Below are 14,561 nucleotides of genomic sequence, written 5' to 3'. Positions count from 1 at the left end.
GGACCCTACCAGCTGGTGGGCAACTATCCCCAGTCCCTTTCTTTCTTCCTGTGCCACTGCTCCCCGAGCTTCCCAAAATGTGCAATCACTCATTATTCTCATGCTCAGGGCCTTTGCTTCTGCTGTTCCTACAAAGCCTTCCTCTGTTGCACAGGATTCTAGTGGGTGAAACAGCCCAGTACATGGTGTAAATGCCTGGAGTGCAGGCCAGTGTCTGGGGTCCAGCATAGGGGTCACATACAGGGGATGGTCAAAAACTTCAGCATACATTTATTAAGGACCTACTATGTGGTGGGCAATGAAGAAGCCAAAGAGGTCCCTTCTTTGGAGGGCTTACATTCTGGCAGAGGGATAGCTGTGGGGGTAGAACAACAGAAAAACCATAAGTAAGGGGCCGGCCCAGTCGCTCAGGTAGCTGGAGTGCCATGCTTCTAACGCCAAGGTCTAAGGTTCGATTCCCATGTGGGCCAGTGAGCTGAAAACAGCTCTCCCTGGAGCTGGGCTGCCACGAGCAGCCAGAGGTTGGCGTGAGCTGCTGCGGGCTGCTGAGTGCTGCTGTGGGCTACCGTGTGCTGCCATGAGTGGCAGGCAGCCATCGTGAGTGGCCAGCAGCTGGTGAGAGCTGACATGAGCTACTGTGAGCGGCCGACCGAGGACCGGTGACCAGCTCTCTCAGCTGCAAGGGAACGCAAGGCTCATAACACCAGCATGGGCCAGGGAGCTGTGTCCTACACAACTAGACTGAGAAACAATGGCTTGAACCGGAGTGGGGAGGTGGAGGAGGAAGAAGGGGGATAAAATAAAAAGAAAAATCTTAGGTAACATACCAGGTGTGGATGAGGGCTAGAGAGAAAAATAAAGCAGGGTGGGGGGGCTGGAGTGAAGGATGGGAGTGCTACTTCATAGCCATAGACTATCCTGCAGCTGTTGGAAAAAAAGAGCAGTCTTAGCTGATGGATGTGAAGTTAAATTAAAAGTGGTGGAGCAATGTGGCTAGCATAATTCCTGTTGGATTGCATTTGTGGTTCTTACGGAGTTATTGTATTCAGTTTTGAAAACGCATGGATTAAAGTTTCTATTCTCTTGCTAAATTGTTGTTGCTCTTCCTGTGTGCCGGAACCATATTTATCCCCACCTCTAAGCCCGTGGGCACCACGACCTCCAACCCAGTGCCCAGGAGCTGAGAGGGGCCAGGCTCTCTTGCAGGAGCAGTTTTGCTATTGCTCCTGGTCCTCAGGTTCCATTTTGGGTTGTGAGTTCACAGGGATCTGATGGTTTGAAAAACTGTGAAAGCTGGGAAGAAATACTTGCACACTCATGTTCATAGCAGCATTATTCACAACAGCCAAAAAAGTAGAAGCAACCCAAGTGTCCATGGATTGATGAATGGATAAACAAAATGTGGTACGTCCATACAATGGAATATTATTTAGCCTTTAAAAAAATGAAATTCTCAGGGTGGCCGGTTAGCTCAGTTGGTTAGAGCGTGGTGCTAATAACACCAAGGTTGCCGGCTTGATCCCTGCATGGGCCACTGTGAGCTGCACCCTCCTTTAAAACAAAAGGATGAAATTCTGACACTTGCTACAACATGGATGAAACTTGAGGATATTGTGCTAAGTGGATAAGTCAGACATAAAAAGACAAATTTACTGCATGATTTCACTTATATGAGGTCCCTAGAGTAGTCAAACTCATAGGGACAGAAAATAAATTAGAGGTTACAGGGGTTGAGGATCAAGGAGAATGGTTGTTGTTATTTAATGGGTACAGAGTTTCAGTTTTACAAGATGAATAGTGTTCTGGAGATTGGTTGCACAACAATGCACATGTATTCACACTATTGAAGTATTCACTTAAAAATGGTTGAGATGGTCAATGTTATGTTATATGTATTTTATGACAATTTAAAAAAGTTGCGAGCTGGTCTGGGTTGCCTACTCAGGCCAGCCGCAGAGCCTTCTGAGCCTATGTTCACACTAAAATGGGTGGTTGTGAGCCTGAGGGAATGAGCACGGCTCTCAGTGGATGGGGAGGAGGGTTTCCTCTTCCTCATCCTTCTGCTCCCGAGTGGTAAATGTGTGTGTACATACCGCAGCTGCCTCATTGGTTCCTGTGTTCTTTGTGGGTAAGACAGCAGTGTGTCAAGTTGAGACATCCCCGGGGCCTGCACCTTCCCTGTTCCCACCTTCAGCCCTGGGACAGCGTGGTGGAACCCTCTGAACCCAATTCACCAACTCCCCGAAGAACATGCTCATGGTTCCAAGTCTGTGCAGGAATGCTTCCAGTAATTTCCTCCTGCATTCAGGAAGGTGATGCCCTTCCTCTGACATCATTGTTGGACTTGGAGAAACAAAGGGACATCAAACAGAAGCTGAGAAGGATGAAGACCACTCCTCATCCCCATTCTCCTAGAGGGTGAGCCCCAGAAGACCAAGGGAGGAAGTAGCTCTGGAGCTGTGGAACCTGAGGGGGCCTCCTGAGCGTCAGAGGCTCGTCTGTAAAACGGGGTCAATGTGGGTAAATATGGCCAAAATACACCCAAAAAAGCACTAGGCAAAGGGATCTCCAGCTGGAAGACAGTGACCCCACCCTCCACAAAGGAACACATAGCCCGCTGGCAGGGAATTCCTTGAGAGTCCTGTAGCCTTGGCTCTTAGCTGGTCCTGTGGCAGCCCTGCCAACAGACCCTGTGCTGCAACCCCCTAAAGAGCAAGGGGGTGCCCTCCCCCTCCCAGCTAGGAAAACATGTCTGCAGCCTTTGCAGGTCCCCTGAACAGAAGAGGGAGAAGAGAAGCAGGCTGATGTTTCCTTTGGTTGTGCTTTCACTTCTCAAATATTCTTTTTCTTTTTTCTACCAATATTTTAATGAGGGGTTGAACATAGAAAAATAACATTCTGGTCACTTTTTTTTAAAGAGGCAGGCTTTTCTTGAGACTCATACAAGGTAATGGATGACTAATGTTAACCTCCTAAAGAAAACACATACTGAGTACAAAAAGGCACTTCTCAAAATATCTGTTACCACCAAGTCTGAACCAGCCTGTCACATCCTAGGGGCTGCTTGTCCTGTTTTCTTTTGGAAACAGCTCAGTGCAGACTTAAGCCCTGTTGCTCTCAGAAGTTAGGGGACGCCTGAAGACTGCCATCCGTTTCACACAGTGGTGCTCACAAAGGTGAGGAGGGGTGCTTGTGGAGGGGTCCAAGTGCTTGCTTCTCTGGTGGGGCATGGGTGGCCAGAGGCCACTACCCCCACGAGTAGCCTTGCTCACTCTCCATGGAAAGACATGTGATCCAGGAGGTGGGCTGGGACCAGGCCTCGCTGGCCACCTGACTCCCCATAATAGAATCCCTTTTCATCCACAGGCCCGTAGACTCTGACTACATCTCCTGACTTCAGCGACAGCTTGCTCTTCACCGGGCCCCCTACTTGCCCATCCTTGGGGTCATAGTCCAGAATTGCCATCATGGTTGTTGGAGTCCTCAGTGGGGGCCTCCTGGGGTTCCCTTGGGGCATGGGGAAGGAGCCCTGGGGGCTGGTGAGCCCCCCGAAGTCATCAAGGTGGGCCATAGAAGGCATGTGCCTTTGTGCCAGCAAATGCCATTTCCTGTTAGTCTGCTCCATGCCCACCTCTGCCTCAGCCACCAGGTGCCCAGGGATGTTTCCCACTTGTCCATTGCATTCGCCATGGTAGAAGCCACGTGGGTCCTGAGAACCCCACACTCTCAGCAACTGTCCTTTCTGGAAGGCTAACTCCTCCTTTGCAACCGCAGGGTTGGCAGACATAGTAAGGGGGTCATAATCAAAGAGGGCCACAAAGACCCTAACCGGAGTGTCCATACCTCTCCCCAGCAGTGGGGGGCTGCCCCTGGATGACTTAATAACTTTGCTGGATGGAGCTGAGCAAAGCGCCAAGCTGGGTTCATGGAGCTCGTCCTCTCTCTTGCCGCCCAGAGCCTGACCTTGCCCGCCCTGGGTCCTAAGCTCCCTTCTCTGCTCTTGCTTCTCTGTGCCCCATGGACAGAAGCACACTGCCTCCTCCTCCTGCAAAGTGTCATGGAAGTCAGACACGTATTGTTGGCTGGCGCTCAGCTTGGGAGGGGTGACTACTTGGGCATCTTGCTTTTGCCTAAGGATCTTCTCAAGGGCAGCCTTCTCCTGACATGGTTCTCTCTGGGGCCCACACTCAGGGGACAGATGGACAACTCCCAGAGCAGAGCTTTGGCTGGTGCCCATGTGCCGGTAGTGGTCTTTTTCTCCCCCAGACTTACCACTGGGCAGAAGTGGCCTGGAGTTCTGGAGACTCTTCTGAAAGCACAGTTCCTTTCTGCACACCTCCCAGGCCTCTGTGGATGCCTGGGCTTGGCTGCCAGCCCCTACACTTGGACATTCTCCATCTGAACTCAAATTGGGCATTGGGGGGCACCTCTTTGGGGGTTCTTCAGGGAATGCTTCTAGGAACTCGGCCTGGGGCTCCCCACAGTTTCTGGGCGTGTGGGGACTGGCCTTGGCATTTAGAGGAGCCAGTGCCAGTCTCTGAGGGCATTTGGGGAAGGTGACTCTGGAGGCGGATGGGTCACCACAGGTGTAGCTAAAGGGAGAGTTCTCCGGCACCAGGTGACAGGTAAAACAGTCATGAGGGATCTGAGCCGGGACTGAGTCCAGGGACTCACCACAAAGTGACATGGTTCTCACCGAGACCTTCTGGCACATGAGGGACAGCTGGAGCTGGGATGATTCCAACAGGGTGCTCCCAGCAGTGGCATCAGTGACCTCCGCAACCTTAAGCCCATCAGCATACACAGCATAGCCAGTGACCTGGACTCCGTTGGAGGACCCAGCAGAATTGATGGTCACTGGGAGCCAGCTGACCACCAGAAGCCCTGGTGAGGTGTGGCGCTCCACCAGCACGTCCAGTGGAGGGTCAGGGGGTCCTGCCACAGGTGTGTCAAAGGTGATGGTGGAGGACATGGTTTCCCAGAGCACCTGCAGCGAGTCCCATGGCAGCCGCACCTCCACCTGCACTTGGTACCGTGTATTGGGATGCAGGTTGTGGAAGACGTAGCTGCTCACACCTGCTGGGGTCAGGGCATGCTCCTGGTCATTAAGGTACACCATATGGGGGTGCCTGCTGCTGCTGTAGACCCAGGTGATCTCAGCCAATGTAGCTGCAACATTCTGCAAGTGTAGTTGCTTGGGGGCCACACAAAGGACCGCTCTGTCTCCCAGAAGGGGTCTAGAGAGGCCCTGTTCCTCCACACTCTGCAATGAGTCCAGCCAGCCGTCTTCTGTCTTGGTATCTGAGAGCTGTATTGCCACTTCTGTCTTGGAGACTGCCCTCCCCATCCTTTGCACAGCTCCCTGAGCTTTCCCAGGCAATAAGCTGTGACCAAAATCTTCCTTTAAAGCTTTGCCCTGCCCAGTTGGGAGTCGAGAGGGGCCAAGGTCAGGGGACTCGGGGGACAGGCAGCCAAGGATGTCATTGTCTGGAATCTGCTCCACCAGGTTGGAGGGCACCAGGCCCCTCCGGCCATCCTCCAGCTCCCCTTCATAGAAACCATCCTCATCCATGTCCCCAAAGATATATATGTAATCCCCAGCAGTGAGGGGCAGCTCACTCTCAGGATGCTCGTTGGGCCCCTCAAATGGGTTGTAGCTGTATCGAACCAGGAAGATCTTGAGCTTCGGTATGGCAGGGGCCTCTGAGTTACCCACTTCCAGGGTGGAGGACACACTTTCGGGGTCCAGATCCTCCTCTTCACTGGTCGTGTCTATGACCAGAGTGGGGCAAGATGGTACGGTGACACACGTGGACTCCACCTCAGAGGAGGAGTTTGACTCGGAGCTGGTTTCCTTGGCCTGGGGCCTGGAGTCCAGAGGTTGGCCAACTCGGACTCTGTCTGGCACTTGGGGGTCACTGACTGGCTTCCCAAGGGAAACTTGGCTCTCCGACAGAGAGGTTTCCTTCTTCTCCTGTTTGTCTCTGCTGGAGATCTGTGAGGATGCTTGGTCTTCAGGCCCTGGCTGGAACTTGATCTTTCTGCTACTCCTACCTTGGGAATCCGGGGCTTCGGGGGCCTTCCGGGATTCCAGGGGAGGGTGACCTGGCTGACACTGTGGCACCCGCATCTCCTCCTGGGCAGCCTGGAGATCACGCAGGGCCTTCTGCAGGTCATGCTGCAGCTGTTGCTCCCTGTCCTGCCCGTGCGCCGCCTGCTGCAGCAGCTGCTCCGCCAGAAAGCCCGCCGCGTCGCGCTCCTGACACGCGCGGCCCAGCTGCCCGCGCACGTCGTTGTTCTCGGCCGCCACTTTCCGCGACCAGTTTGCCTGGGCCTGCAGCCGCGCGTTCTCCTTGGCCAACCAGGCGCCCTCACGTAGCGCCGCCTGCAGCTGCTCCTGGGCCTTCTCGTCCCGCCGCCGCGCTTCCGCCGCCTGCGCGCCCAGCTCCTCGCACTCGCGCCGCCGCTCGCCCAACTCGCGCTCCAGCGCCTGTACCTGGCGCCGCGCCTCCTCGCAGTGGGGTTTCTGGCCACCAGCCTCCTCCGGGGCGCTGCGGGTGGCCAGCTGTAAAGTCAACTGCCTCTGCAAGCGCAGCACCTCCCGCTGGGACTCGCGCTGCAGCCGGTCCAAGTCGCTGACGTTGAGCCACAGGGCGCTAGCCGCGCCCCCACTAGAGTGCGGGGAGCTGCCCAGGCCCGAGGCGACGAGCGCCTGCAGCAAGTGACACTCTTGCTGCAGCTCTTCGATCTGCTTGTCCTTGGCCAGCAGCGCACTCGCCTGCTCCGACAAGTCTCGAGAGCGCTGGCGGGCGAAAGCCTGGCACAGCTCCAGGTCAGCGCAACTCTCGCCGGGCACAGGCGCACTCACGGCCCGCAGGTTGGTTTCTTGCAGTTTGCGGGCCCGGTCCTCTAGGCGCCGCGCCAGGCCGGTCAGCTCCGCGTGCTTCACCTTGAGCCGCTTCACCTTCTCGTCCACCTTGTCTGGGAAGCTTGCGCGCCTCAACTGCATGTTCTCTGCGTGCAGGCCAGAGCAGCGCCGCGCCAGCACCTGCAACGCCTCGGACAGTTCCGAGTTCTGCTTCACCAGTTCGTGGTAGTCCAGGCTCAGCGGCGAGAGGGTCAGGGTCTCGCAGGGCTGGCTCCCGGAGTCTTCTCCTCCTGGCGGGTCGCTAAGTTCCCTGTGCTCTGATGGTGGTGGTGGTGGTGGTGACGGCGGCGGCGGCGAAGGGCTCGGGGAGCCCAGGATGCAGGTGTCTGGAGAGGAGGAAGCTCGCTCCTCGGATTCGGGGGCTTTGGGGAGACTCGCGGTGCTGTCGAGCGAGTGGGAACGCGCTAGTGCCAGGGAATCGAGGGAGCTGGCGCGCGTGGGGAGCAGGCTGTCTGGGGACTTGGAGCATGCCGCCGGTACCAGGTCAAGGGAGCCGGAGCGCACGCGGACGCGGGCGTTCAGGCTGTCAAAGGATTCGAGTCGACAGGCGGACTTTGGGGGTCGGTGAGACTCGCAGGGAGTCTTAAGGTGTGGCTCTTCCGAAAAATGCACAGCCTGAGGGTCGGGGGTCTGGGACAAAGCGGGGTGCCAGCGGAAGTGCTCTAGGATGTACTTGAGGAAGAGCTGGCGCTCTACATCGAGCGCCGCCTGCAGGTGGCGGATGCGTGAGGCTTGCTCGCCGTCGGTCTCCCAGCGAAGTTGCGCCAGCACTTCTTGCAGGCGACAGCGACACTGCGCGGCGGCGACTTCGGGTTCCCCCGCGCGGCCGCAGTAGCCGCGGTTTACCAGCTCCTCGGCCAGCTGGCGCTGCAGATCCCGGGCCTGGCGCACCACGCCGTCGCGCTCGCGGTGCAGCAGCTGCTGCAGCTGCCGCATCTCGGCCTCTTTCCAACGCAGCAGCTGCCGGATCTCGGCCTCTCGCTCCCGCAGCACCTCCTCCTGCAGCTGCCGCAGCTCCCGACAGCGCTGTGCTTCCCACTTGGAGCGCAGATGGTCAACCAGCTGCTGCCGCTCCCGCTCGGCCGCCTCCCGCAGCTGGCGTGCCTGGGCCGCGAAGCGCCGCCGCTCAGCCAGCCCGCGTGCTCGCTCCGCCTCCAGTTCGGCCCGCAGCTTCTCCAGCTCCCGCCTCTGCTCCTCCAGCATCCCTGCCGCCGGCCCCGGACTAGCCAGCTTTTTGGGTGTCGCGCGGCTGCCACCCGAAGGGTTGGGCGAGTCCCTGGTCATGGTGGCCGCGGCCCGGCCAGACGCCTGACCTCGCCTGGCCCAGGCCACCGCTCGGCAACGGCCACCGCCCTGGCGTAGACCAACCGCCCCGCGCGCCCCTTCCGGCTCTCCTGGGGGTCTCCGCGTGCCCCTTCCGCTTCTGGGCGTGTTCCCCCACCCCCTGCCGCGGGTGCACCAGCCCTCACTCCTCTCCAGGTTGCCTAAGCTGGGCTGGGCTCTTGACACCCCTGCTCAACCCAGCCCTTGTCCTTCCCAGGATGCCTAAGGGTCTCTCTGGCCCCAGGCCTTTCCCTGTTCTTGGCACCATGTCCCTTGCGACCCACCGCAGGGTCCCATACGCTGTACAATACCTTTCAGGCCAACCGGAGGGTGGGAAGCCAGGCTGCTCTGCTGCCTGGAGAAAGGGGCTCCCTGTATGGGTCAAAATTACAGATGGGGTGTAAGCAGACCCAGCCTGGCCCTGCCATGAGTTCAGGCGGTGTATTTAGTCTAGGTGGCTGAAAACCACAAGATATGCCCAAACTTGGGGGTGGGCCCTTGGCCCCCAGCTAGGGCAGGGTGACTCTGGTGCCTGCACTCTCACTGTGCCTACCCTTCCAAGGACTCCTTGGTGCTAAGCACTTGCGTACATTATCTATTTAAACTTCTTATGCCCGTTTTATAGATTGGAAGTTCTGAGACTGTATCCTGGTTATGGTACCAGCTGAGACCCGAGTAGGGCTTCTTCAAGGACCAAAGCCCTGACCTGTGTTTTCTTGGTTCATTTTTACAATCATTCTGGAAGGATGCCCTGAGAGATACAGGCATCTCCATGGTAACACAGCCCAGAAGTAGGTGAGAATTAAACACTGCAAAATTCTGCCTCCAGGGTCCATCAGCATTCTGACTCTATTTACCCAATATCAGGGTCGCAGCTGTGAAGATCCCTTCCCAGTGTTTTTCCCAAGGGAGAGTCACATTCTGCATCTGCAGAAGGAGAGAGGGTCAAGAAGAACCCTGAGTGGGGTGCCGACCAGTTGGAGAGTCAGGGAAGGAGGTGAGAGAATGGGGCTGCCCTTTGGTCTGGCTCAGGAGTGCCCAGGGCTGCCTGCTTCTCCAAAAGGTAAAGCCAGAGGTCCCTATGGGTCCATCTGGTTCCCCACACCATCTCCCTGGAGAAAGCAAGACTAGAGAACTTTTCATGGCTCTCCAAAGGGTAGTGTGATTAGATGGTTAGGGCTGGAGGACCTCTGGAGTCAAAACAGTCCTTCAGCTTCGTGTGCCCCTTCCATGTCCTCATCTGTAAAATCAGCCAATAACATAGCCCCTTTCTGGGCTGTGTGACCTTCCAGAGTTCCCTGACCTCTCTGAGCATCCATTTCTTCTGTTTGTGAGGTTTCGATGAAGTGAGAACACACAGTGCCCAGAACAGAGCAAGTCTCTGGTTGGCAGCTCACTAATTTTAATCCTTGTCCCCTTTGGTGGCTAGAGAAACTGAGGCTGCAAGGCAGGGATTTGGCTGAGTTCAGGCAGGGCTGCCATGATGGAGGCAGCACAGGCATTCTCTGTGCTTTCTGGACTCACTTTGGATGACTCATGGCAGATGGGAAAACTCAGGGACCTGAGTTTCCATCTAGACTCTGCCACTTTTTGGCTGAGTGACCTATGGCTGGTTACTTCCCCTCTGTCAGCTTCTACACAATGAGTATATTGGCAGTACCTGCCTCCCAAGGTTGGAGGGACACCAAGGTTGTCTCCGCTGAGGGATGGGTGTGCTGTAGGAGGTATACCAAAGTCTGGGTGAGTTCTCATCTTCCCATCCAGGGCTTGGTCTGGACCCTCACAAGCTTCTTCCAGGGGTCTGAAGAATATACCTGGCTCAAATGCCTCTGGGTCTTTTTGCATGTGTGGTTCCCTTGCCTGGGATGACAGCATTGCCTAACAAAAAAATAGCAATGTCCACTGCAAACCAAGCACCTACTATGTGCCATGCTAAGCGCTTGCCATACATTATCTAATAGATGAGGAGTCTCAAGCCCCAGTGGATTAAGAGTTCTGCTCAAGATGATCTGGCTCATTAGTCCCACAAAACCCCTGGTTTGTCCACTCACCTGTTACTAATCCTGTCTTGTCCTTTAGCCTTAGCTTAACAGTTCCTCCTCCAGTAACCCTTCCGTGACTCTTCAGGCTGGACCTGGGCTCTCCAGGACTTTACATCCCTGATCACCCCCACCTGGCACCTCTCCCTTTGGAGCAAGGACATGTCTGATACACATTTGTGTCGCTGCCCAGTGTAGGCTGAGGGGAAGTGTAAGTGAAAAGTCCCTCCCCAGAAAGGAGGGGGAGCCAGGGCCAGGTAGGCAGGAAGGACATGAAGGGCACTGCCCAACCTGGCCACCTGGCCTGCCTACCTCCCATATTCAGGCACCACCTGGAAGCAAGGGCTGGGGCCGCGGGCTCCAGGCTGCCCATCGGCCTTGGACAGAGGCCTCAACTTGGGCTAGGAATGAGGGTCTGGCCTCAGCAAAGATGGTGATGGGGTCCCCAGCTATGAAACACATACACGTGTGCGCGCGTGCACACACACGCGTGCGCACACACACACACACACACACACACACACAGCTTCTCTCAGCCTGGCCACCTGTGTGGTTAGGAGCTCAGGAACCCTACTTAAATCTGGCTCCTCCCTGCCCTTCCTGTCCAGGCACCAAGTGGTTCCTGAGAGATGGGGATGGGTGTCTGCTACCTGGCCATTTGCATCCAGACCTTAATGTTGTTTTCACATTAGAGACGCCTTTGCTTCTCTCTATGGTGTTGGCCTGGCCTGGGCAGCACCCGAGGCCTCTCACAACTCAGGCTCTGCTGCTCTGAGGATGGCTGTCTGGCCATGAGCCACCTATATAACCCTTCCTAGTGAATTTCCCTTCTGCAACAGCCTCTCTTCTGTGATTGACCTTCCCCAGTTGCTCCTGGTGCAAGACAGACAGGCCCTCTCACATGCACAGTCAGTTTCTCAGGTAGATGGACAGGGAATGGCCCCATCTTACAGATGGGAAAACCGAGGCTCAAAGAAGCAGGTGCTATGTTTATTCAGCCTGCGGCCCTGTGGGCCCCACCTTTTTTGCTATACTCATATTTCTCAAACCAGGTCCCCCCGAGCCACTGGTATGCCATAGGAGCTGCCTTTGGGCAGTGGTGAGTTGCAAGAACACAGGGAATTTTAACTCCAAATGTTCTCTTTGAGAGGTGAGGTGAATGTGGGGTGGGGTGGTTGGCAAGATGCACGAATGGCCTTACCCTTGAACTGGTGCTAGGCCACTGCACATGGTAGCCATGGGGAGGATGTCTTCACGGAATACTCACTACAGCTCTGTTTGTCATAGGAGGACATAGGTCTCAGTGGGAGCGAGTGGCTTGCCAGGGCACATGGGCAGCGATGGCAGAGCTATGTTGTCACTTCAGGATGGTGGGTGGGACTTCACAGCCCGCTGTCCTGCTGCAGCCTGGAGCAGGGCATCCAACAGGTCAGGAGAGCAGGCAGCCCGCCAAAGCGGAGGACTCTGGGGTAAGTCTCTGTGAACCCCACAGTCACCATCCAGGAGCTATCCGTGATGGCACCACCCATGGCATGTCAGAGGCATTCTACATATGGCTGAGTGGATGAGCAAACCAGGCCTTCCCCAGTGCCGGGCTTCTGCCATCCTCACACTGGTCATGTTGTACACTGATTGTCCAGTGACCTGCCTGTCACTCCCATCAATTCTGAGCTTAAGAAGAGTAGAGACCGACATTAGCTCACCATATTGCTGCATTCTTTGGGTCTCGACTTTCTTGCCCATAACATGAAAGGGATGGATTACATGAGTGGTTTTCAAACTGGATTCCTTAGGGTTCTAGGGTTCCTGGAAAATACGATAGGACCATTGGGGTTGGAAAAGATATTCCAGGACCTGAAGGGGAGACACTGCCCCTACTACTTCAGTAGGACACAGCCACTTATTATTGTCATTTATCAGTTTCTAAGGAGGACTTCGGTTTAATAGTGTTTTAAAGAGGTGCACTGCTAGAAACAAGTTTGAAAACCTCTGGGTTAGAGACCCTTCTATGTATTATATGCACACATGCTGCCCCCGCAGTCTGCAGTCCACTACCCCAGAGAGAAGGCACTTGCCCCTTTTACATCTGATTCACTCCCACATCACCAGCCCTGTAGTCCATGCAGCCGCTGCCCCAGCACCAGCCTATGACCTTTGTTTGGGCCATGTAGTGATGGGGTCTGGAATCCTGGGTAATCCGGTTCACATCTCTTTCCGTCTAGCCCAGCCATGTTTCAGCTTTGCTACCCAAGTCCTGAGGTTTGCAGAGCTTGCCTGGCCTTGGTGAGGGCCCTGCAGCCTACTCTGGATGGTCTACATGTTGCTGAGCAGGGACGGGCAGTGTGTGCCAGCTTCCAGCTCTCGGACCAAGGCCCCTGGCCTTCTGGGCTGGTCTCTTGCCCTGGAAGCCCTGGCAAAGCAATTTGGGCATGTGCCTCTGTGGGTGGCCAGCCTGCTCCCACCTGTCCACTGCAAACCAAGCACCTACTATGCCCAAAGGCATGTATTTTACATGCCTTGTCCCTTCGTCATAGCCAGGGAGGTTGTCTCTATCCTCTCTAGATGAGGAAACTGCCCAGGGTCACACAAGTATTTATACCTAGGCCTGTGTGACCCACGTCTGGGCTCTGAACTGGTGCCATATAGCCTAGCCCAGTGGCTGTGACAGCCGGAGTGTAATTGTAACCCCTAAGCCCTCGGACAAATGGCTGCTTCTTCCCGAGAACCCTGTTGCTGTTGGCAGCATCATGGTGTTCCAGCTACCCACTGTTGCCAGGACAGATCTATCTTTCCTCTTCTGCCGTCTCTACTTCTCTCCCCTCTGGACCTATTTAAATCACCTTCCTTCCTCTGCAGCCTGAAGCATGAGGCCTTGCCAAATGACTTTGTCCAGTCATTTGGCTATTGCTCTGGATCAGAGGACAGTTCTTTATCAAATGCTTTTTTTTTTTTTTAAAGATTTTATTGGGGAAGGGGAACAGGACTTTATTGGGGAACAGTGTGTACTTCCAGGCCTTTTTTTCCAAGTCAACTTGTTGTCCTTTCAATCTTGGTTGTGGAGGGCGCGGCTCAGCTCCAGGTACAGTTGCCGTTTCTAATTGCAGGGGGCGCAGCCCACGATCCCTTGTGGGACTCGAGGAACTGAACTGGCAACCTTGTGGTTGAGAGCCCACTGGCCCATGTGGGAATCGAACTGGCAGCCTTCGGAGTTAGGAGCATGGAGCTCTAACTGCCTGAGCCACCGGGCCGGCCCTATCAAATGCTTTTTGAGTGCTCAATCTGGTCAGGGTGGGGTGGGAGCCAGGCACCATGTTAATTTTTTTATGCTTCAAACAGAGAGAACCTCCAACGGTGTTTGCTGAAGGGAGGAAGGAAGGAGGGAGCGAGGAAGATAGGATAGAACAGAAGGAGGGAGAGAAGGAGGAAGGGAGGGAGACTTTTGCGTCAGACCTTGGTTTACCCGTCACAGTCCAAGAGCAGACTTGGGCTCAAGCCTCTAACCTGCTGGGTAGCTGAAAGAAAGTTGATTGACCCCTCAGTTTCTTACTGTAAATAGGATTGATAATAGTTCCAACCTCAGAGGGCATTTGGGGCAAGTCAATGCTTGTGCATTTTGCACTTCTGGGAGCCCACCATACAGCGGGTTGTCAAGTTTCTCAAGCGAGTGAGTGTGATAAGTTGAGTCCTTAAGAATGACTAGCACTTGCCAGATGGATGAGGCACCGGAGGGAAGGAGTGAAAAAGGCATCACAGGCAGGAGGTGTGGTGTGGATGGCGCACTGGTTATGGGAAGGGAGGGATGCAGGACATGAGGCTTTGGGCCAGGAAAGGAAGATCAAGGCAGAGCCTCACCAGCATGGACCAGATTGGGGTCTACCTCCTGGAGCCCCCTTTCCTAGCTGGGTGATGCCAGGTGAGCCATTCTCTCAGGGCCTCTGTTTCATCACCTGTGAAATAGAACATCTTAGCATTGCTCTGGGGTGCCAATGAACTCAGTGGTGGGTGCAAATGTCCAGCACCCAGTGCCAGGCACATAGTCAGCCTTATTGAGCACGAGTGTCCATTGTCAGCCCCTACCTTAGCAAAGGCACTTTCTTTTCCCTGCAATGTCTCTTGTCCTCTGTCCTGCTCAAGTACTCCCCTGGCCCTGGCCCTGCCTCTGGCCTCTGTCAGGCCCCCTCTCTGAGTGCCTACACCTCACCAAATCCTCCTACCTTCTGTGGTTTTCTATGGTGCCTTCCCAGGATGCTTCCAGCCCCTCAAGGGCAGAG

The 14,561-nt window shown here is 55.4% G+C and overlaps 2 protein-coding genes across 3 annotated transcripts in view; one reads left to right on the top strand and one right to left on the bottom strand.

Annotated features, from left to right (window-relative positions):
• Nucleotides 1-3,268: 3,268 nt before the first annotated feature.
• Nucleotides 3,269-8,212, bottom strand: LOC308492395 (RIMS-binding protein 3A-like; the record flags this gene model as incomplete). The annotated part of the gene is made up of 1 exon (XM_081037321.1): nucleotides 3,269-8,212. The coding sequence occupies one exon, from the start codon at nucleotides 8,210-8,212 to the stop codon at nucleotides 3,269-3,271; it is 4,944 nt and encodes a 1,647-aa protein (XP_080893447.1).
• The window catches only part of UBE2L3 (ubiquitin conjugating enzyme E2 L3), a 56,954-nt gene continuing 49,091 nt past the window's right edge, over nucleotides 6,699-14,561 (top strand). The window contains exon 1 of one of the 2 annotated variants that reach the window (XM_081037323.1): nucleotides 6,699-6,877. The gene's annotated coding sequence lies outside the window, so the exon portion shown is untranslated. The remainder of the gene's footprint in view (nucleotides 6,878-14,561) is intronic. The other variant, XM_081037322.1, reaches the window with a different exon arrangement.

The sequence above is a fragment of the Rhinolophus hipposideros genome (assembly GCF_964194185.1).
Source record: "Rhinolophus hipposideros genome assembly, chromosome: 24".
NCBI lineage: Eukaryota > Metazoa > Chordata > Mammalia > Chiroptera > Rhinolophidae > Rhinolophus > Rhinolophus hipposideros.
Note: the sequence above shows the minus strand (reverse complement) of the source record. Positions and strands in the feature narration are given on the sequence as shown.